Source organism: Dama dama, chromosome 19 (assembly GCF_033118175.1).
Source record: "Dama dama isolate Ldn47 chromosome 19, ASM3311817v1, whole genome shotgun sequence".
In the NCBI taxonomy this organism is placed as follows: Eukaryota; Metazoa; Chordata; class Mammalia; order Artiodactyla; family Cervidae; genus Dama; species Dama dama.
The window spans coordinates 59,724,204-59,747,917 of record NC_083699.1 but is presented as its reverse complement, the minus strand read 5'-3'; the positions used below and the strand labels follow the sequence as shown (position 1 = coordinate 59,747,917).

Sequence of the window (23,714 nt, the reverse complement as noted above, 5' to 3'; positions counted from 1 at the left end):
GCTGGAAAACTCAGGAGTGGCCACAGGACTGGAAAAGTTCAGTTTTCATTCCAATCCCAAAGAAAGGCAATGCCAAAGAATGCTCAAAGTACCGCACAACTGTACTCATCTCACACGCTAGTAACGTAATGCTCAAAATTCTCCAAGCCAGGTTTCAACAGTACATGAACCATGAACTTCCAGATGTTCAGCTGGATTTAGAAAAGGAGAGGAATCAGAGATCAAATTGCCAACATCCATTGGATCATCGAAAAAGCAAGAGAGTTCCAGAAAAACATCTACTTCTACTTTATTGACTATGCCAAAGCCTTTGACTATGTGGATCACAACAAACTGGAAAATTCTTAAAGAGATGGGAATACCAGACCACCTGACCTGCCTCCTGAGAAATCTGTATGCAGGTCAAAAAGCAACAGAACTGGACATGGAACAACAGACTGGTTCCAAATTGGGAAACGAGTTCATCAAGGCTGTATATTGTCATCCTGCTTTGTTAACTGATACGAAGAATACATCATGAGAAACGATGGGCTGGATGAAGCACAGACTGCTGGAAGCACAAGAAATATCAATGACCTCAGATATGCAGATAACACCACACTTATGGCAGAAAGTGAAGAAGAACTAAAGAGCCTCTTGATCAAAGTGAAAGAGGAGAGTGAAAAAGTTGGCTTACAACTCAACATTCAGAAAACTAAGATCATGGCATCTGGTCCCACTCACTTCATGGCAAATAGATGGGGAAACAATGGGAACAGTGGCTGACTTTATTTTTTTGGGCTCCAAAATCACTGCAGATGGTGACTGCAGCCATGAAAAGACACTTGCTCCTTGGAAGAAAAGTTATGACCACCCTAGACGGCATATTAAAAAGCAGAGACATTGCTTTGCCAACAAAGGTCCATATAGTCAAAGCTCTGGTTTTTCCAGTGGTCATGTATGGATGTGAGAGTTGGACTGTAAAGAAAGCTGAGCGCCCAGGAATTGATGCTTTTGAACTGTGGTCTTGGAGAAGACTCTTGAGAGTCCCTTGGACAGCAAGGAACTCCACCAGACTTTCACAGGGAAGATCAAGGGAGAGTTCAGATAAAGTCCCCATCATGGGTCTAGCTGGGGCAGAGGAACAGCAACCTCTGGAAAATCTGCCCAGACTCTTCTTCTGGCCTTCACCTGCAAGCAGCACCACCTGAAGGCATTAGGCTGAGGCTGCTGCCACTGGGGGAGGGGAACTCTGACCAGAGTAACCTCCTTATCTCATTTAAGTGTAGAAGGAACCTCACAAAGCGAAGTGCTATAAGATCACAGACAGAGACAGTGGAGACTGAAAGAAGGGAGCACAGGGGCAAGGAAAATCTCTGACCCTAGAGTAAGAGCCAAAATTCTTCTGAATGGCCAATACTGTGCACTCCAAAGAGTGAGATTCATCACAACATTAGAGAATGCTCCACTCATCCTCAGCACACCGGTGTGCTAGCAAACCTCATAATGACAGTGGAGTACAACTGGAGGACTGCCAAGAGACAGGTTTCCTCAGGGAACCACACAAAGGGAAGACCTAGAGCCAAAAGAGGGGACAAAAAAATAGTCACTAGAAAAAACTGAAGTCTATGGTGCTCATAGCAACAACAAACTTCAAACGTAGACTGACTCCTGGCTAGATTAACACAAATCTCCACACTAAAGGCCCATTTACCTCAGTTTCCATTGCCCTGTACATGTCTGGCTTTCAACAACAACAAAAAATAAAGACATTAAAAAATAAGAAATTAACACAGTCTGAAAAGATAAAGCCATCATCAGAACAAAACCCACATATCACAAAGATGTTGGAACTATCAGAGACGGAATTTTAAATAACTTATGATAAGCTCTAAGGGTAGGACTAGTATACTTATAAGAAGAGACACCAGAGAACTTACATACTGTCACTCTCCCCTTCTGTGTACATGCGCCAAGGAAAGGACATGGGACGATACACTGAGAAGGTGGTCTTCTGCTGCCAGGAAGAGAGCTCTCATCAGAAACCAACCATGCTAGCACCCTGATCTTCAACATCCAGCCTCCTAGACTGTGAGAAAATTAAGTTTTCTCATGTAAGCCACCTGCTCTGTGGTGTTTTGTCATGGCAGTCCGACCATCCTTAGGTTTACTGAATGCCTTCTTCACTATCGTGATTTCCACACAGCATTGCTTCTGATCACGGAACTCACTTGACAGCAAAAGAAGTGGAGCAATGGACCCATACACATGGAATTTACTGGTCTTACCACCACCCTGAAGCAGCTTGCTCGCCAGAATGGTGTTATGACCTTTGGAAGACCGAGTTGCAACACCAGTTAGGTGGCAGTACCTTGCAGGTCTAGGGTAAGGATCTCCAGAAGGCTGTCTATACTCTGAATCAGCATCCAATATATGGTACTGTTTCTCCAGGAAGCTAGGGGTGGAAGTGGGAGTGGCACCATTCACTAGGAAAATTTCTGGCTTCCTTTTCTTACAAATAAATGTTCTGTTGGCCTAGAGATCTTGGTTCCAAATGGGGGAATGCTTCCATAAGGAGATACACAGTGATTCCACTGAACTGAAAACAATGCCACCTAGGCCTTGTGGGTTCCTCAAGCCTCTGAATCAAAAGGTAAATAAGGAAGTGCTGGCTGGGGTGACTGACCCTGGTCACTAAGGGGGAATTGGTACTACTCCTCAATGGAGGTGAAGAAGAATATGACTGGAATACAGGAGAACCCTTAGGGTATCTTTTAGTATTATCATGCCCTGTGATAAGGTGAAAGGAAAACTACAACCCAATCCATGCCGGACTACTAACAGGCCAAACCCTTCGAGAATGAAGGTTCAGGTCACCCCATAACTAGCAGAGATGCTCACTGAGGACAAAGGGGTAGTGGCTAGTGGAAGAAGGTAACTATAAATACCAACTACATCCACTTGACTGGTTACAGAAATGAAGATTGGAATTGTCATAAGTATTCCCTTCTTATTTTGCTGTGAGTATGTTTGTGCGTATACGTATCTTGTTCTATTTCCACTCTTATTCTCTAATCATGTAACAAAAGATGTACTGACTTTGTGTCATGGTATTTCAGTACTGTTAATTTTATATTATAGCATTTAAGTTAGGGGATAGAAAGGAGAAGGATAAACATCATTCAAGGACTTTACTTCCTCTTCTGGGAAAGGGGTTAATTCATTTTCAGTTGCATGCAGGATAGAACTTTCTGGCCAACCCAATACTTTGAAGGAAATATACTCAGAATCCATAAAGGGGATCTCACCTAACCCTGGTTAGAAAGGAGGGTGGGGCAAGGCAGGAAAGGCTAATTGGGTTAAGTTAAGATCTGAGGAGTGAGCAGGTTGTTATTAAGTAAGGTAGAAAAGAGGGTGGAGGTGAGAGAAGAGTGTTCTAGACAGAAATTCTGGGGAGGGAAGGTGCATAGGACTATAAGATCACACACAGCAGGCTTCATGGGATAGGTGGCTGACCAAACAGAAACTACTAACCATTTTCTTCAGTCTCTTCTCTTCTCTTTTTTTCTCAAGCTGAGCCTCCTTTTCTTCTGCCTCCCTCTTCTGACGCTCCTCCTCTTGGGCCTTTAACTGGGCCTGATCAAGATTAGAATTTGTAAAAATCAGACCCTCAATTTGCACAGAAATAAGATTGTTTATGTTGAGGAAAGTCCACTATCTACCAAAGTGCTCACCCAGTCTCTGGAAGAAGCCTGCACTATGTATTAAAAGTAGAAAACCCAAGTAACAGGTGGTCAGTTGTATAACTTAACTGTTTCTCCAGAGGGATTCTCTTCTACTTGGGAAGATGAGGCTGAACATGAATGAGAGCATTAACTTTTCACCATAAAATGATTACTCTTTAGTTCTTATTTCATTTATGAAATACTAAGTCCAAACTATACACAGTATAAGAAAAAATTTTCTTCCATTTCACCAAAACAAACAAAACTGTTAGAACTATTTATTTTTTCTTGCATGCTCAGTCGCTTTAGTTGTGTCCGAACCTTTGTGACCCTATGGACTGTAGCCTGCAAGGCTCCTCTGTCCATGGAATTCTCCAGGCAATAATACTGGAGTGGATTGCCATTCCCTTCTCCAGGGAATCTTCCCGACCCAGGGATTCAACCTGGGTTGCCTGCATCGCAGGCGGATTCTTTACTGCTGAGCCACCAGGGAAGCCCCTACAAAATTTCCTTTTGGCAGTCCAGATCAAGACTTTGGAAGGTTAAGAATTTCCCACCTTTAAACTATAAGCAAGGTGAAAAGACAGCCTTCAGAATGGGAGAAAATAATAGCAAACAAAGCAACTGACAAAGAATTAATCTAAAAATATACAAGCAGCTCCTGCAGCTCAATTCCAGAAAAATAAACAACCCAATCAAAAAATGGGTCAAAGAACTAAAGAAACATTTCTCCAAAGAAGACATACAGATGGCTAACAAACACATGAAAAGATGCTCAACATCACTCATTATCAGAGAAATGCAAATCAAAACCACAATGAGGTACCATCTCAGGCCAGTCAGAATGGCTGCTATCAAAAAGTCTATAAACAATAAATGCTGGAGAGGGGGTGGAGAAAAAGGAACCCTCTTACACTGTTGGTGGGAATGCAAACTAGTACAGTCACTATGGAGAACAATGTGGAGGTTCCTTAAAAAACTGGAAATAGAACCTCCATACAACCTAGCAATCCCACTGCTGGGCATATACATTGAGGAAACCAGAATTGAGAGACACGTGTACCCCAGTGTTCATCACAGCACTGTGTACAATAGCCAGGGCATGGAAGCAACCTAGATGTCCACTGGCAGACGAATGGATAAGAAAGCTGTGGTACATATACACAATGGAATATTACTCAGCTATTAAAAAGAATGTATTTGAATCCGTTCTAATGAGGTGGATGAAACTGCAGCGTATTATACAGAGTAAAGTAAGTCAGAAAGAAAGACACCAATACAATATACTAACACATATATATGGAATTTAGAAAGATGCTAACGATGACCCTATATCCGAGACGGCAAAAGAGACACAGATGTAAAGAAAAGTCTTTTTGACTCTGTGGGAGAAGGCAAGGGTGGGATGATTTGAGAGGGTAGTGTTGAAACATGTTGTTATCATATGTGAAGTGAATCGCCGGTCCAGGATCAATGCATGAGACAGAGTGCTCAGGGCTGGTGCACTGGGATGACCCTGGGGGATGGGATGGGGAGGGAGGTGGGAGGGGTGTTCTGGATGGGGAACACACGTGTGCCCATGGCTGATTCATGTTGATGTATGGCAAAAACCACTATAATACTGTAAAGTAATTAGCCTCCAATTAAAAAAAAAATTACCCACCTTTGTAAACTTATCAGGTTGAACATTCACCCGTTACACATCAGTCTTGGTTATGTGTAAATCTCCTAATTTGCTAGCTCTATCAACTTTCAAAACATTTCATTGTTGCTATACTAATGATGCTGATGCTCCTTCTCTTCATTTTCCTGAAACTATTACAGAGTTCAGGCCAGGAGGCAAAAAGCCATATCCAAAGTTGGTGTTATGCTACTGTCTTAGTGGCCTTAAACAACCTAGGTTTCAGTTTTTAATGAAGGCCTATACAGATCCTTTTTCTTGCCTCAGTTTGCATTCTTGATTTATTACCAATTTCTCCTCTTCTTGTTTTTTCTTCTTCTCTGCCAAGATCCGCCTACGTTCAGCTCGCTGAACTGCTCTCTCTTCCATGGCTAGAAAACAGTAAGAGTTCCAAAAAATATAAGGAACACTGGAAAAGAAATGTCTCCATTTTATGGTAAAATTTAGTGTTCAAGTTTTCTTTTCTATATTTCACAATGCCAAATATATATATATATACACACACACACACACATATATATATGTGTATATATATGTGCATAAAATTTATATAAAAATACAATTACAGAAATTGTAATTATACAGCATGTATAGGTATATACACACATACACACACATCCTACAGGTTAAGGACTGACAATCCCATCCTTGGCCATGATGAACAATTTTCAGATTATGTTTTTGTTCACATTTCTATTAGAATTGTTCACTGGTTGAAATAAGATAATGTGTCTTGAAGAAACTTTTAGTACATGAAATCCAGAAACCAGAATTTTAATTTGGCAATTCCTTTAATGAATGTCAAGAACTTTAATTACATCTAACAAATATTTTGAGAACAGAATCACTCCTCAAATACCATTGAATTTGCTACTTTCTCCTAGGTTACTATGTATGTCTGTATATGTGACAACAACAACAAACAAACTGAGGTTTGGGGTCATGATGACCACATTTTAAACTAGTTTTAGGGCCGGGATATCCAGATGGGCAGGAAATGGAATTGTACTAGGCATCTGAAGAACTGGCATCTGAACGAATTTAAGTGTCAGACTCCTGTTCTTGACAGTTTATTAAATATCGATCCAAAAGAAGCAAATGTGCAAGATGGCCTGATAATATGACTGTCACCAGCTGAGGTTTCATGCAGAGGAGCATGGGTGGGAGGAGTATCAAGTTCTGCTCCCCTAACTCAGCCAATGGTTACTTTAGGTTCCTTGTGCTGTGTTACAGAGAAGAAAATTGAAGTCCAAGTTTCAAGAATTAAAAAAAAAAACCCAGCAGGCTATTTCTTATAGATATAAAGTGTTGGCTTTGCTGGAAAAAGAATAGTGTGGCACACAGATGGCAGGAATGAGACTGTCTTTAAGGAGGCAGAAATAAGATTAGAGGATTAAAGTGAGAGCCCCAAGAGGCAGAGCCTGTGGTAATATGCCCTTTTTTCATCTTTTCTAGAGCTAGTCATTAAAGATTACCTGAAAATAGCCAGGTGTTCCAAAACATGCTAACTCTTTGATCAAATAATAATTTCTTAAAAATAATCAAACCAAACTGGGCACTTCCTGATCATCCTTAATGATGGACAAAGAGATCATAAACTGCTAACTTGGCAGAGAGTCAATGCACAGATGGCTGATTTTTTTCATTAACAGGAAGGGACTGCAGGTACAGTGTACTTCTGTGACATCACTTCCTGTCAGGGCAGCATTCCTACCAAAGGTAAAAAGTCAGATTTACAAGCCACAATAAAATTGTCAAAGTGTCTACCACTTCACACAAACATATGTTCAGTGCATGACTAAGGACAGAGTAAAAACAACTAGCAGTTTCACTAGGTGAGTTCTAAGGAATGCTTCTCTTTCCATAGTATGGTTTGGTTTAAATAATGATTCCTATGCACATCAAAAATGTTATTAAAATGTCTGGTTTATAGATTTCATTCTAGAAGCCTGTCATCAAGGCACAGTTCATTATAAAATGATGTAATAACTTGATGTAGATTACTGTAAACTGATCTGTATTTTAATGTTAAAAAGTACAATGACAGGTGACCTTGGGTGTTTATTCTTAGAAGCTACTCAGAATTTCTTTGTGAACTGTCCCATTTTAAAAACACAATCCAAATCTCAAATTACAAAAAAATGATTAAACCTTTCAGCAATGTTTTGTTTTTGTACTGGCCAGGAGGACCAGAAAGTTTGGCAGGAGGGGTAGGGAAAAAGTCATGGTGTTCTCTGGTGTATCTACTTGTCACGTATCTACCCATCTTAGACTTTGACCAGGTTCTGCTAAGTCTCAAAACCCAACAGTTGCCAGATTCAGTCCCAACATATCCTACTCCAGGAGGAAAGATAACCATAACCCAGGTCCCACCGAGATAGCCCTGCCTTTCAGTATGGGATGGGGCGCCATCAACTGCCTTGTATTCCTTCTGGGTCCAGCAAGAGAATTTCGGGAGTCACTACCTTCAGTCCCAAGGGAAGCAACAGGTGAACTGGGGGGAAAAAAAAGGGAAAAGAATTCAGACCAATCACTAATTTCAGAACTCAAAGTCTTTTATAAACTTTAATTAATCCTTATTCTCTGAAATAACTATGTATTATTATACCCATTCAATAAATTGGTATAATGAGGCATGGAAAGGTTGAGTGATTGGCCTGAGTCTATGATGTGAGTCAGGTGCTCTGACTCCCAACCCAGTGCTTCAGATCAATACATACTGCCCACTTCTTACCCTACCATTTATCACATATACTGAGTATGTCACAAGCATGTCTAAAACCATTTTAAAGAGCTTTTGAGAAATTTGGACTATTATTCTAGGTTCAAAGATGTTTATCTCTAACAACTACAGACTTAAGCTAGGTAAATAGCCATCCCTTAGGGCTGCTCCATTTAGACCTGATATTGTCTGACCTGGCTTCTCAGCCCTAAACATAATCAGGAATCCAGAAATCGAGTTAGAGCAAGTAAGCATTTTCCTCTTTTACTGGTAGAGTGACAGAGCTCCTCAGACAAAGGCAGCTACAATACAGTTGCTAACTGTATACAACTGGATCCTTATAGGCAGCCACTTGCCTTAAATACCTTTTGGTATCTCTCACATACCAATCACAACGTATGGGGCCTCTCTGCTTTGCACATGCACAATAAGCAATTATGGAGTGTGGATGCTGGGTAAAATTCAGGAACCTTTTGACTACAAAGTAAAAAAAAAACAAAAAAACAAAAAACAAAGACTCCAGAGAGTGTTCCAACACAATGAACATACTTTGGAAGCACCTGACAGATTCCTTCCCATTCATCTTCTCCCGGGTTTGACAGCTGGCAGCTCTGTGGGTGTGTAAGCCCTGCTGCCCGCTGAGCCTCTGCCAGCCGCTGGTTTTCCTTCAGCTCCAGAATTGTTTTCTGCTGTTTCTGAAGTTTCTTCTTCTGCTTTTCAATCAGCTGCTGCTGGAAGATATGGCGGTTGCAGAAATGACTCATGCAAACAGGTTCTGCTTTCCGGCTGCTGGTTCTGAACTTCTTTTTGTTACCAGGCTGTTGGGAGGGCTCATCACCTGGGCCCTTGTGTGGCTTACTGTCAGACGTATCTGGAGGGGCCTTTTGGAGGGGAACCTGCAAGATGCTCTTTGTTGGTCTTCCTAGGTAGTAGCTGGGCAGACAACCACTACTCCCCGAGGGAGGCTTTTCCCACAAAGCAGGGACAGCAGCCACCTGAGAGATAAGGAATATGTTGTATCTCATCCATTTAAAGGACTGTGCTGATGAGCTCTATCTCCCCCCAGTCAGCGCCGCTCTGTTCAATGGCACAACTGCCCTGACCCCAGTCACGGCTGCTATGGGCTTCTGCCCGGCTATCTCAGAGGCTGCCAGTCTTAGCCTTGTGAGTCACTCTTAGAATGTGTACTGTTGCTCACCACAGAACCTGGTGGGACAGTGGGTACAATCACAGAAACTATTGCCATGGCCAGGATATTTGTGATCAGAAAAATATGCTCTTAGAAATATCTAATTTGGATAGTTCATTTAGAAATTGGGCATGATTACTACAGATATACATCCCGGGAATTTAATTTGCATGAACTGACCCTGAATTTTGCAGGAAATGGGCTTCCCTGGTGGCTCAGATGGTAAAGAATCTGCCTGCAATGCAGGAGATCCAGGTTCGATTCCTGGGTTGGGAAGATCCCCTGGAGAAGGGAATAGCTACCCACTTCAGTATTCTTGCCTGGAGAATTCCATGGACAGAGGAGCCTGGTGGGCTGCAGTCCATGGAGTCGCAAATAATCAGACCCGACTGAGCAACTAACACTTTCACTTTACAAGAAATTGAAAATATTATGGCAAAGTACATATTCTTTCTCAAGAATGCTTGACAACTAAAGAAAAACTTTACAAATCAATAATAGCTCTTTAATAATAACAGCTCTTTAATGACAGTTCTTCCAATGTCTCTCTTGCCACTAATAAATTAATCACAGGGTATTTATCTATTTCAGGATCAAGGCCTGGATTAAACCATACTGTCTCCAGCTATTCCAAAGAGTTCATTTGTGGGAAGTGTTTGCAAGCCCACTGGGCAAATACCTACATTATATAAGACTAATGCTACCTAATATTTTGTATTAGCATAAGGCTTAATAGTTTTTAAGGCTTTATCACATAAATCTCATTTAACAGATTAAGGTGTTGTACTCAATTATAAATTCTATACAGATGGGAAAGAAACAGACTCATTAGTCAGAAAAAGTTAAGCTGGTTAAAATGATGTCACAGTTAAAATGTTTCTTCTAGAATAGTTTGATTCCATGGTCTAAGGTCTGATCAGTTTTTGATTCTGTCATCCACAGTGGTGTTAGGAGAAAAATACTATAAACTATCTTGTATCATAGAAGCTTCTAGCTCCATCAGGGTGCCATACTTGGGAACTCATAGATAATTTTCATGATGATGGAAATATTTTCCACAGACTCAGCAAAAGCGAAAGATGTAATATATGGAAACTCTGAAATGTTAAAATACTTTAAAAAATAGCCTTCTATTTCAGAAATGTCAGTGGACCTTTATTCATGAGAACACCTGCTTAAGCAATTTAGTGTCAAGCAGGGTATGTGTTTTAGGTCCTTTTAAACTTTGTGGTATTGATGCATTATTAACCCAGCAAGACTATAAAAGCCTTGAGTACAGCAACAAGATTTCTTTTGGATCATGGTAACTTTTAAGGTGAAAATAAGAGAATGAAAGAAAATCTTAATGGTACAGATTGTACCATTAAACATTTTTGTTTAATGGTACAGATTGTACCACTGTACCATTAAACAGGACTTTTCTGTTTCTCTAATTGAGCCCAATTAGAGAAAATCTCCTCTATTAGCTAACTGATAATTTCAAAAAATTTCAAGGTGTAAGATATGTGTTCATAGTACATATGTCCCTCTGACGGTATAATTACTGAGCATCTAAGTATAGATTTTATATATTCATTTGTTCATGTTACACTGTCTACTCTGGGCAAGATCGGAATTTATCTAGTAATCTATAGAGTGTATTATAGCCTTTTATTTTCATTTGTTCTACTTTTTACAACTTTATCTTTTCTTGATAAAATCTTTTATCTTGACTTCAGAGATCTGAAGACTTTTTTCTTGAGTCTAAATTATATACACATGTAGCAATTTTTCTGCAGGTAACAAAGGACTTTCTGCTGACTTCTTCCATTTGAAGATAACAGTGGAACTTTGTGATGTAAAAGGCTTCACATAGCTATTTACATAGAAGATTCTCTTGGGTCTCAATGGAAACAAAATTATCTAACTAACATCAAGGCTAAGCTGCCTAAGGGAAGGGACCAAAATGTTACATAAATCCAAAAAAGCACCCTCATGACCCTCCTCTGCAGAGAGAGACTAAGCTTAAGTTAAAACCTGCCTACTTGCTGGCAGTAATCACAATAAAAAGCAAGGCTGGGGATCATGCAGTGGTCAATTTAACTTCACACGTTTGACTTTAGTACTCAACAGCATTATGCAGAAGGGTGCAGGGGCCAGGTTGGAGGTAAGGGGGCAGAGGTCCTTTTCCGAATGACAATTAACATCCAAATGCAATTAAGAAAGAAAAAACTGAGAGGATTGACTTTATAAAAACTTATACTTAGAGGATGAACTTATGGTTCATCAGGGAGGAAGGTTTGAGGGAGGGATATATTGAGAGTTTGAGATTAACAAATACACACTGCTACATTTAAACAGATAACCAACAAGGACCTACTGTATAGAACATGGAACTCGGCTCAATATCTTGTAAAACCTAATGGGAAAAGAATTTGAAAAAGAATAGATACATGTATATGTATAACTGAATCACTTTGCTGTACACCTGAAAATAACACAATATTGTTAATCAATGATACTCCAATATAAAATAAAAAAAAAAAAAACACGAGTTCAACAGGTTACCCGACAGATTAATTATTGTATACTTAGAACACAGAATTTAAAATAAATGTACAACCAGAAAAAATATTCAAATATGACAGACTAATTAAAAAATAAAATGATATTTAACTGTATACAGTACCAAACTCCACAAATAAATCAAGACAAATAACAAAATGAAAAAAATTGCAAAATAAATGATAATAAAAGCATCAGTAGTCTTAAAAACATAGAGTCCCTATAAATAACAAAAAGATACATAATCAAGGACAAAAATGGACAAAATGTATGATGAGACAAATCACTATTAACTTTTCTATACTCATTTTCTGGAGAAGGCAATGGCACCCCACTCCAGTGCTCTGGCCTGGAAAATCCCATGGACAGAGGAGCCTGGTAGGCTGCAGTCCATGGGGTCACTAAGAGTCGGACACAACTGAGCGACTTCACTTTCACTTTTCACTTTCATACATTGGAGAAGGAAATGGCAACCCACTCCAGTGTTCTTGCCTGGAGAATCCCAGGGCAGGTGGAGCCTGGTGGGCTGCCATCTATGGGGTCGCACAGAGTCGGACACGACTGAAGCGACTTAGCAGCAGCAGCATGCTCATTATCAGATACATATATATATATATAAATGGTCAATATAAAAAATGCTTAACCTCACTAGTAATAAAAAATGCAAATGTTGAAGTAACAGTAACATGAAAAATATTTTACCTGTCAACTTGGCAAAAATAAAAAATATGGTATCAAACAGGAAAACAGATACTTCTTTGAAACAACCTTCCTGGAAGGGCCATTTGGTAAAAGTCTTTAAAATGTGCATTCTATTTTTAAGTATTTATCCAAAGTGAAGGCTTATGGATGTGTGCAAAGACTTAGCTACTTGTTCATGAAGGCTTTGTTTATAAAAGTGGTAAACTAGAAACAAGTTAAATGCCTAGCAACAGAGAAGAGTCTAGCCTGTGGTTCATGATAGAGTTTCATGCAGTCATTAAACACAATGGCACAGAATGACAGTCCTTAACCAGGGCTTATTCATCAAGTTCACCCATGGAACTTCAAAAAAAAACCATGGTACCCACACCCAGAAATTCTGACTTTGTAGGTCTGAGTCTGTGTTATACTCTCAGTTGGAAACTACTGTTGTAGAAGTAGATTTGGTGACACAGAAAACTCTCATTACATTGTGGAAAATAATTTTAGAAAAACAGATCACATTATTATAAATAGAAAAGTATATTCTCACCAAAGTGGGTATAGAAGAACATATCTCAACATAATAAAAGTCATTTATGATAAACAGCCAATATAATACTCAACTGTGTAAAGTTGAGAGCCTCCCCACTAAATTCAGGAATAAGACAAGGATGTCCACTCTCACCATTGCTATTCAACATAATATTGGAAAGCACACAGCAATCAACAAGAAAGAGAAATAAAAGGTATTCAAATTGTAAGAGAAGAGGTAAAACTGTCACTGTTTGCAGAAGACATGATTCTCTATTCAGAAAACCATAAAGACTTTGTATACAAACTATTAGAACTAATAAATGAATCCAGTAAGGTAACTTCCCTGGTGGTCCAGTGGTTAGGACTCCACACTTCCACTACACAGGGCACAGGTTCCATCTTTGGTCAAGGGATGCACACATCCCTACTGTGCAGTGGAGTCAAAAAAAAAAAAAAAAAAAAAACACCAAGGAATTCAGTAAAGTGGCAAGATATAAGATTAATATATTTAAATCTGCTGCATTGCTTTATACTAACAATGAAATATCAGAAAGAGAAAGCAAAAAAAAAAATTCCATTTAAAACTGCATCACATTGGCACAATACTGAAAATCAATTATACTTCGGTAATACATGAATAAATAAATAAAACTGCATTAAAAAGAGATCTAGAAATAAGCTTAACCAAGGAAGTGAAAGGCCTGAAAACTATATGCTGAAAACTACAAAATACCGATAAAAGAAACTGAAGATGATTCAAAAAAACAGGAAGATATCCCATGCTCTTGAATTGGAAGAATTAATATTATTAAAATGGCCATGCTACCCAAAGAAATCTACAGATTAAATGCAATCCCTATCAAAATATTCATGACATTTTCCACAGAACTATAACAAATAACCCTAAAATTTATATGGAATCATGAAAGAACCAGAATTGCCAAAGCAGTCTTGAGGAAAAAGGATCAAGTTGAAGGCACAGCCCTTCCAGACCTCAGACTACACTACAAAGCTACAGTAATTAAAACAGCATGGTACCAGCACAAAAACAGACATACAGGACAATGCAACAGAATATAGAGCTCAGAAATAAACTCACACACCTATAGCAGATTAATCTCTAACCAAGGAGGTAAGAGTATACAAAGGAAAAAAGTCTCTTCAGCAAGTGGTACTGGGAAAGCTGGACAGTCTCATGTAAATCAGTGAAATTAGAATATTTCTTCACACCACATATAAAAATAAACTCAAAAAAAAAAAAAACTCAAAATGGTTTAAAGACCTAAATATAAGACACAACATCATAAAACTCCAGATGAGAACATAGGCAAATTGGACATAAATCATAGCTGCATTATCTTAGATTGGGCTCCCAAAACAAAAGAAATAAAAGCAAAAGTGATCCTACTCAAACTAAAAAGCTTTTTACACAGCAAAGGAAACCATCAACAAAACAAAAAGACAGTCTACTAAATGGAAGAAGATATTTGCAAACAATGCAACTGACAAGGGGTTAATATCCAAAATATACAACAGTGCATACACCTCAATATCAAAAAAGCAAACAACCCAATAAAAAGTTGGCAAAAGACCTAAACAGACATTTTTCCAAAGACGACATACAGATGACCAACAAGCACATGAAAGATGCTCAACATCACTAATTATCAGAGAAATGCAAATCAAAGCCACAATGAGGTATCACCTCATACTGGTCAAAGTGGCCATCATCAAAAAGTCTACAAATAATAAATGCTGAAGAGGGTGTGAAGAAAAGGGAATCCTCTCACACTATTGGTGGGAATGTAAATTGGTGCATCCACTGTAGAAAACAGTACAGAGTTCCCTTAAAAAACTAACATAGCAATCCTATTTACAATCGCCAAGACCTGGAAACAACTCAAGTGCCCATCAACAGACAATTGGTTTAAGAAATGTGATGTATAAATAAAGCAGAAGATTCAGTTCAGTTCAGTTCAGTTTAGTCGCTCAGTCGTGTCCGACTCTTTGTGACCCCATGAATTGCAGCTCGCCAGGCCTCCCTGTCCATCACAAACTCCCGGAGTTTACTCAAACTCATGCCCATCGAGTCGGTGATGCCATCCAGCCATCTCATCCTCTGTCGTCCCCTTCTCCTCCTGCCCCCAATCCCTCCTAGCATCAGGGTCTTTTCCAATGAGTTAACTCTTTGCATGAGGTGGCCAAAGTATTGGAGTTTCAACTTCACCATCATTCCTTCCAATGAACACTCAGGACTTATCTCCTTCAGGATGGACTGGTTGGATCTCCTTGCAGTCCAAGGGACTCTCAAGAGTCTTCTCCAACACCACAGTTCAAAAGCATCAATATTTTGGCGCTCAGCTTTCTTCACAGTCCAACTGTCACATCCATACATGACCACCGGAAAAACCATAGCCTTGACCAGACGGACCTTTGTTGGCAAAGTAATGTCTCTGCTTTTTAATATGCTATCTAGCTTGGTCATAACTTTCCTTCCAAGGAGTAAGCGACTTTTAATTTCATGGCTGCAGTCACCATCTGCAGTGATTTTGGAGCAAGAAAAATAAAGTCTGACATTGTTTCCACTGTCTCCCCATCTATTTCCCATGAGGTGATGGGACCAGCAGAAGATTACTCAGCCATAAATAAGAATGAAATATTGCCATTTGCAGCAACATGGACCTAGATAATATCATACTAACTGAAGTCAGACAGAGAAAGACAAATATTATGTGATATCATTTATGTATAGAGTCTAAAAAACAATACAAATGAATGTATACACAAAACAGAAACAGATTCATAGACAAAGAAAACAAACTTATGGTTACCAAAGAGGAAAGGGGAAGGGAAGAGATAAATTAGGAGTAGGGGATTAACGGATACAAACTACTATGTATAAAAGAGATATCAACAAGGGCACAAGGAACTATATGCAATTATCTTACAATAACCTATAATGGAAAATAATCTGAAAAATATGTACATATAACTGAATCACTTGTGTTATATACCTGACACTAATAAAATATTGTAAATCAACTAGGCCTTCCTTTTCCTGTATTATGGCAAATTAGATATCCTCAGTGACTTGACTGAAGAAAATTTAAAAGCTAAATAGCATTAAAGAGGAAAATCTGCATATTCTTGAATAGAGAAAAGACCAGGCTATATACTTCAACATGTTATTGGTGTGTGTTGCATCCTCAGTCATGTCTGATTCTTTATGACCCCATGGACTGTAGCCTGCCAGGCTCCTCTGTCCACGGAATTTTTCAGGCAAGAATATTGGAGTGGGTTGCCAATTCCTCCTCCAGGGGATCTTCCTGACCCAGGGATCAAACCTGTGTCTCCTGCATCTCACACAATGGCAGGCAGGTTTTTACCACTAGCGCCACCTGGCAAGTGGTTATCTCTAAATGATGGAATTATTGCCTATTTTTTTCTTTTTCCTATTTTTTACTTTTCCTCTGTGAATCCGTTTCTGTTTTATATATACATTCATTTCTTTTTCCTTTTTGTCGTTTTCTTCTGGCAATTGCTACAGTTAATACATGTGAATTCTTATTAGGAAAATTAAACCTTCCCCTCTTATAAATCACAAGCTCATTTACAAAAGAAATGTCTGACAATCAAATAAGAGGTTCAATAATTCTAAACAATGCTTTATACATCTGTTCTTGGATGGAATCTTTCTCTTAGTTGTTTTAAATTCCCTGTCTATATTACATCTCTACCAAATTTCAACTATTCCAAAGTTTATACGTGATTATAAAAGAAGACTCATTTCAAGAAAGTCAATGCTGACTGAAAGGCAACCTTTGTGCACTGCAGCAGCTCTCTCTTTTAGATGGCCCAGGCCAGGAAATCTGACAACAGCAAACATAGTCCAGGCTGTGCTGTGCTGTGTTTAGTCACTCAGTCATGTCCAACTCTTTGCAACCCCATGGACTGTAGCCCGACAGGCTCCTCTGTCCATGGGGATTCTCCAGGCAAAAATACAGGAGTGAGTTGCCATGCCCTCCTCCAGGGGATCTTACCAACCCAGGGATCGAACCTAGTCTCCCACACTACAGGCAGAGGCTTTACCACTGAGCTACCAGGGAAGCCCAAGAATCCTGGAGTGGGTAGCCTATCCCTTCTCCAGGGGAACTTCCCGACCTAGGAACTGAACTAGGGTGTCCTGCAATGCAGGTGGACTCCTTACCAACTGAATAGTCCAGGCTATACAAAGACAAAGCTAAATCCCAGTATGTAATAAGCAGGAAGACTAAGCAAAGGAAAAATATCTTACCTCTCCATTTCTAGGTGGATCCTCCATAGCTGTTGCCTCCTCAAGCAGACTGATGCTTGATGAAATGTTTGCACTGAGTTTCCCTAGTGATGCTGCCTCCAGCAGCTCATTCATTTTCTTCCTGGTTTCCTCCTTTGTTATGGCCAGTTCTCTCTTTAGGATCTCTACATGATGCCAATGCTGCCATTCGGTAAAATGGTGTTGGAGAACTTGTTTCCGGTTATACTCAGCGGCCAGTTGTTGTTTTCTAAGCAACAAAGCACTTCCATTAAAAAAGAAGCCATTTACTGCTTTTAGTTGATCATATAAATAAAATACAAGTCCAAAGGAGTTCTAGGAATGATACATCATAGCTCCAGTTTATTCTTTTATATAAGCTCAAAGGAGTCATTTTATAAAATTCCCCAGTGCAAAGGTTGTGCTCAAAGAAGGCACTGGCACCTCAAGGCACTGCCTCAGAAGAAAGAGGGACTGTTCCATTCTGTCACACCAAAAAGACTTACTAAATTTTTTTTATTACCATAACATAGTTTCTGAGAGCTTCTGGAGGGGAAGGAGCAGAAAGAATAGGTATTCGGGTAACTACCTTAAAAAAATATGAATGCATGAGGGAGATATTCAACTATACTTGCACATCTAAGGAAGACAGGTTTGGGAGAAAGAGAAAGGGATGAAACTTAACAAGTGAATTGTCAATAATTAGTTAAGTATAAGACATAAAAATCAACATGAACTTATACGGGTGGACCTTGGGGAAGGACTTGGTCAGGGAAAGGATCTCTGAAGAGAAGGACTCGTTTACCAAAGCCATAAACTGCATGAAGGAAGGACCCCCTTGTGCAGACACTTGTTAACACTAGAAGTATGCGAAGGGGATACACGAGGCACCTGCTCCCACAGAGCTCACTCACAGTCTAGCAGGGGTCTGGTTCACTCTCTTCCTAAGGAAGAGCTAGCTCCTTTTGATTTCTGAAAACTTCATGATGTTAGGGGACAGGACTGAGTGGAGTTGGGAACTGCCAGCTACATTTCCCTCTAAAGGGGCTCTCAATTTGGAGACATTTTGGTGATAGTCAGGTGACAATTCAAGCATAGAGGTCTCTGAGATCAGTCTATAAGTGGATGATTATTGTCTCCGAAGAAGGGAGCTATAGAGCTTGGAACTTATGTCACAACCACAGTCCATTTTGAGATTTAAAATCTAATATTGTTTACATACCTACTTAATTTTACCTTGTAAAGGTGACTTGAATAAGTTCTCTACAACACTATTTGCATATCCACTTCTGTTAAACATATATAACACTTAACCCTCCTCGTGGACTTTTTGGGGTCATATAAAAAAAGTCTTAATGTTTTAAGCCAATGAATCAGAAGAACATTTCTACAGTTCTTAAATGCTTAAAGTGACTTTTAAATCTTCTGTGATTGACACCTACATTAAGAAAAATGTGTTACACTATGACTTCAATATAAGCTTATGTGTGTATGAAACAAAGTATATATAATTGAAACAAGAGTTTCCTCAAAGGATATTTACCCTTACTACCAGAGATACTCTAATGTTTCTTTTCTAATCTATTCTATTTTTTAAAAAACATAACTTGTCTAGAAGCGGATTTTAGGAACCATTAATGAGTTAAAACCCTTAGTTTGAAAGACTACTCGAGAGTCACAGAATTTAACATATGTCAGAGGAGTTGGGTGAAATACCCAATTAGTGAGAGTAATGTTGATTGAAATAATAGAATTTAGTATAAATGCTAACAGCAATTCTGCCAATAGCATATTTCATTATATATAATTGTTTCTTTCTAATGCAATGATAGATAAAAAATACTTGGTGATTGACTGATGGTTTTTATAGTAAAAATACAATATGGTAATAAACATTTATATATAACATTTTACTTTGATAGAAAAAAAGAAAGGCTCTGAGACTGAATGACCTTGAAATAAAAATTAAAAAAAAAATAAGACTAATAAATTGGGTAGCAATGCAGGTAAGAACAAAGCTCAAAAAATTTCAATGTCTAAATAATAAAACAAACAAAACACCCTATGGCATTTTACTCAAGTGAGTGGAAATCATAAATTTCCACAGGCTAGAAGATGTACGTGCTCTGTCTAATTAATGTAAAATTTGATTTACATCAATCTGGGCATGAAGGAGAAGTGTAAAGTTTACCTGATATGTTAATTTCATGTTTTTATAGCATAAACAGCTAAAAGCTGCACTGGACTCTTGACTGTCAAGGAGAGGGGTTATTTGGATAGTATGAAAAGGCAAAGAGAAAAATACTTCTGGAAATATAACAAAAGACTAAAGAGTTAAAAAAAAAAAAGTGGGTTGAAAAATCCATGTTTATTACAGTGTTTAGAGTTTTCCCTATAGTGATAATGCAGGGATTTGAGGATGTACTTGGGTTTGTAGGAATGGTAGGAACACAGAAGCTAGGGGTTCAGAGACAAGGCTGCTTCTGCTCTTGCTCCCTTGTGGTTCCCTTCAGCAGAGTGACATTTCTGCAGACAAGTCCATTTTTATACTTTTAAAATGATGATACTAAAGGCATAAATATTTCTGAAACTGAAAAATCACTTAAATTTCTTAAAAGATCAGCCAGATGTGATTTACTTGGGCATGCTAACCCAAAGAAATGGTTCCACAGTTCCCAAATACACATAAAATGAAGAAGTCCTTTATGGATCCTGTCCCAATATGTTTCCAAGGTGAAATCAGGGAATTTCTGACAAGAGTATATAAATTGATCATTATAATTATATAAGAAATGCAAAGAAAGGCTGTCTCTAAAGAACTAAGTATATAAAATGTAATAGGTCCAAATAGAAATTTAAATATGAACCAGGCTGCTCAGAATCAACACCTCAAATGCTACGTAGCTGTTGATCTAAAACACAGTAGTCAGAAGAACACTAACTAGATAGGGAACCCTGGGCAAGCAACTGAAAGTGTCTCAAATTCCTCTTCAAAAGTGGTATCACTCTAACAACAACAAGCCCTATACTGCCCATTGCACAGGAGTCTGTTTTTAAAGATGTAATTAAATTTTAAAAAGAACCTGGAAATATAGAACAAACGCATGTGTAAGGTAACAGCACTATCTAAGGACAAGACTATTAGATATCTAAAAAGTGAGTGTCTTGAATTTTTTAAAAGGAAGTAAGAGATGATAAATAAATAACCATATGCTAGTGATCCGATAAAGAGTGCTGAAATCTGATGCAGAACACAAAAATAGCAATGATGCAAACAGCTACATTTGGGATGAGCGGGTTCAGCAGGAACAGGAATACATAAGCTAATGCATTCCGAAATGCATCAGGTAGCCCCCTCCAGGGAAAACATGGAAGATAACACAGTTCTGCTTTAAAGAGATTTAAAGTGAGCCAGCTAGGGCAAGTCTGGCTGGTCCTCCTGCCTCTCTGGCAGACATACTAGGAACTTTACCAGCTTCGGATGCCACACAATTTCTAGTCTCTCAAATGGATACTGAGATGAACATGAAGGGAAGGGCAGTGGGCCATGATTAACAGAGATGCTTCATAAATGATTGCCTGCTGCTGCTGCTAAGTTGCTTCAGTCGTGTCTCTGTGCAACCCCATAGACGGCAGCCCACCAGGCTCCCCCATCCCTGGGATTCTCCAGGCAAGAATACTGGAGTGGGTTGCCATTTCCTTCTCCAGACTGCCCTATAGCACGCTGAAATCAGGAGTGTCAGAAATGGGGAGTACCTGACAGTCTCTTGTCAGTTCTGCCTCCCCACCCCTAGCTAGCCTGGCGGGTTCACCCCAGCCTGTTCTCACACAAGCTGAGCATGTACTGGCTTACCAGTTTTCCCCTAAACTGAAAAATGCTCTCTTCTACTTAGTCATGATCTGTCTCTCTCAAAAGATGGGACCCAAGAGTTCTTATTTTTAAAAAACTGCTTGGGGGATTATAATGGATGATAGCCAAGTCTACGTCACTCCTAAGTTTTTTTTTATCTTATTGTGCCTTCTGTTGCAATTATTTTTAGCATATGGGTAAATTTTTAACTTCCCCACTTAGATTGAAAACTCCTAAAAGGCAAGAATGTTCAATGCTCTTTTTAGTTCCTCTACTTAAGAAAAAGTCTAGTATACAGTAAGCATCAGTAAAGCTGAACAAGTTGATGAATACATGCTATCAGACAGAACAAATGAATGAGTGAATGAATAAATGTCATGGTTTGAAGGATGACAAAGGGCCTGCCACTGTACCCCTCAATCATTTTGGGCACTGTTTCCAGACACTGCCTATTAAAGTGTCAGTTTCCTAGGAGGGATAACATCAAATTGAGGAGTACAGAGACAGAGTATGAAGGGCTAGAGGGACACAGGGAAGAGATGAAAGCCTGGTCCAGGAAAGGCCCAAAGCACTTGTTCAAGAGAAGGCAGGGTTGAGGATACTGTGGAGGTTAGTAAGGGAAGGACAGAGATGCTTCCCAGGAAAGAACTGAGGAGTCAGGAAAGTAGGCTCAGGAAGGGTGGGGAGAGGATGCTGAAAACAAGCCCTGCTTCTTCCGTGTGTCTGGGCTAGCTGTAAACGGAAGGAATATGGTGGAGAGGAGGAATGGAAGATCTGGAGCCAACTTTCAAAAGGGAATATGCTAAAGAAATTAAGTCCAATACCATCACGGCCAAGGGTCTAACTTAGGTAATACAACGAAATGGTGGCACACAATGCTGAGTGACTAAATCCCTAGTTAAGAGTTTGGGAATATCTGTCAATGTTCCAACTGTATTAAAATATTGTACTGACATTCTATATACACCAAAACTACTTTTAAAAGAAAAAAGATAGACAAAAATTCCTATTAGGGAATTTCTAAGAAAATTTAGAAAATAAACCTTTAGAAAAAGGTGTATCTTTCAGGAGAAATACATGGATGAGTGAGACTCTGAGCACAGGCTCAGTAAGAAAAGAAGGTGGCTAAATCAGGAATGAGAAGAGACGGATTTGTTGTTGCTCCAGAGAGAAAGTGGGAAGAACAGAAAGGAAAGAAGGCAGAGAAAGAAGCCCCAAATGCTGGGCCCCACAAGGGGGACAGGCCAGTAAGAGGAAAGCCCAAGTGGCAAAAGAAAATGTGGATTCAAGAGCTGGAGCCTAAGGACACAGTTGACATCTGAGAAACAGACACAACATATGATTTTCATGTCCAGGTGAAAGGGATGAAGAACCAACGATGTCCTGTCAATCTGGTAAGAGTTTAATTTCTATAATGAGTAACCCATGTACAATAAATGCACTCTATCCTTTGATCTCACTATTTAGGAAAAAAATGCTTGAAAATGTATGGAGTTAAATTACAAAAGAGGAAGCAACCAAGTTCTTCATTCATCCACTGACTCACCTATTATTCATCAATCATGTGTTTAGTGTTCACAGAGAAACTGGGAGACTCTGATGAGCATGGCAAAGGGGATCCTGGCTCTCCTGACACCCTGAGTCCCACTGACACTTCTTGGTTTCTGCTTGTAGTAGCTACCTTTGAGCTTTTTTCTTCACCTCTAATATCCCAACCTTCTTTGCACAAAATCACCCCAAAATTTCCCAAAACCATCTCTAGAATGAAGAACAACATGCAGAGAGCCAGGGATTTGTAGGAAAGCAACATGAAGGACAGTGTGGCTCCTTTTCTGTGTTTCTAGATTGACTTGTTATTTGTTAATTACTGCTCTTGTTTCACATCTACAACCATCTAGAGTCAACGGCAATATACCTGAAAAACATGACTGTCTGAGGGAGCCATCACCTAGATTTTCTTTAGGTAGAAGCAGCATAGTATAGGAAAAAGCACCTGACTCGGCATCAAAAGGACCAGGCTCTAGTCTTGGGTGGGCTACTTGAAGCTTTATGACCTTGACAGAGTTGTTCATCCTTTCTGTGCCTTACTTTTGCAATCTGTAAAATGAGGGTCTGGATCAGATACTCCTTGAGGCATCTTCCTACTCTAAGAGTTTCTTGCTCTAAAAGTTTATAGTAAAAAAATAATATATAAGTTAAATATTTTCTAACTCTGACAGTTTAAAAAAAATGTAGTATCCGTTCTGAGCATTTAAAAATAGACACTTGAAAATAATTCACAGATATGAGACAAGAAGTTCTAAGAAGATCTTTAAAAAAATTGGCACATAATGCTATTATGAAATCCCCATTTAGTGCATTTATATTTAAATAGCTTAATTGGAATGGAATCTCAAGTTCTTCAGATTTGTCTTCTAGAGGTTTCTTCTTCTGGCATGTAAATTTCATAGACCACTCTGAACTTTAACATCTTAGTTTCCACTCCTGTTATGCCCTCCCTCAGGATGTTTCCCCT

General features: G+C 39.1%; 1 protein-coding gene across 5 annotated transcripts in view; it reads right to left on the bottom strand.

The window, feature by feature from the left end:
• CCDC191 (coiled-coil domain containing 191) overlaps nucleotides 1-23,714 on the bottom strand; it is a 92,105-nt gene that overhangs the window by 29,779 nt on the left and 38,612 nt on the right. For 2 of the 5 annotated variants that reach the window (XM_061167168.1, XM_061167170.1), the window contains 5 exons: nucleotides 17,353-17,599; nucleotides 8,657-9,102; nucleotides 7,773-7,879; nucleotides 5,674-5,756; nucleotides 3,514-3,615 (listed from right to left, as the gene is read on the bottom strand). In XM_061167168.1, coding sequence (XP_061023151.1) covers nucleotides 3,514-3,615; nucleotides 5,674-5,756; nucleotides 7,773-7,879; nucleotides 8,657-9,102; nucleotides 17,353-17,599 — 985 coding nt within the window. The remainder of the gene's footprint in view (nucleotides 1-3,513; nucleotides 3,616-5,673; nucleotides 5,757-7,772; nucleotides 7,880-8,656; nucleotides 9,103-17,352; nucleotides 17,600-23,714) is intronic. The other 3 variants (XM_061167171.1, XM_061167172.1, XM_061167169.1) reach the window with 3 other exon arrangements.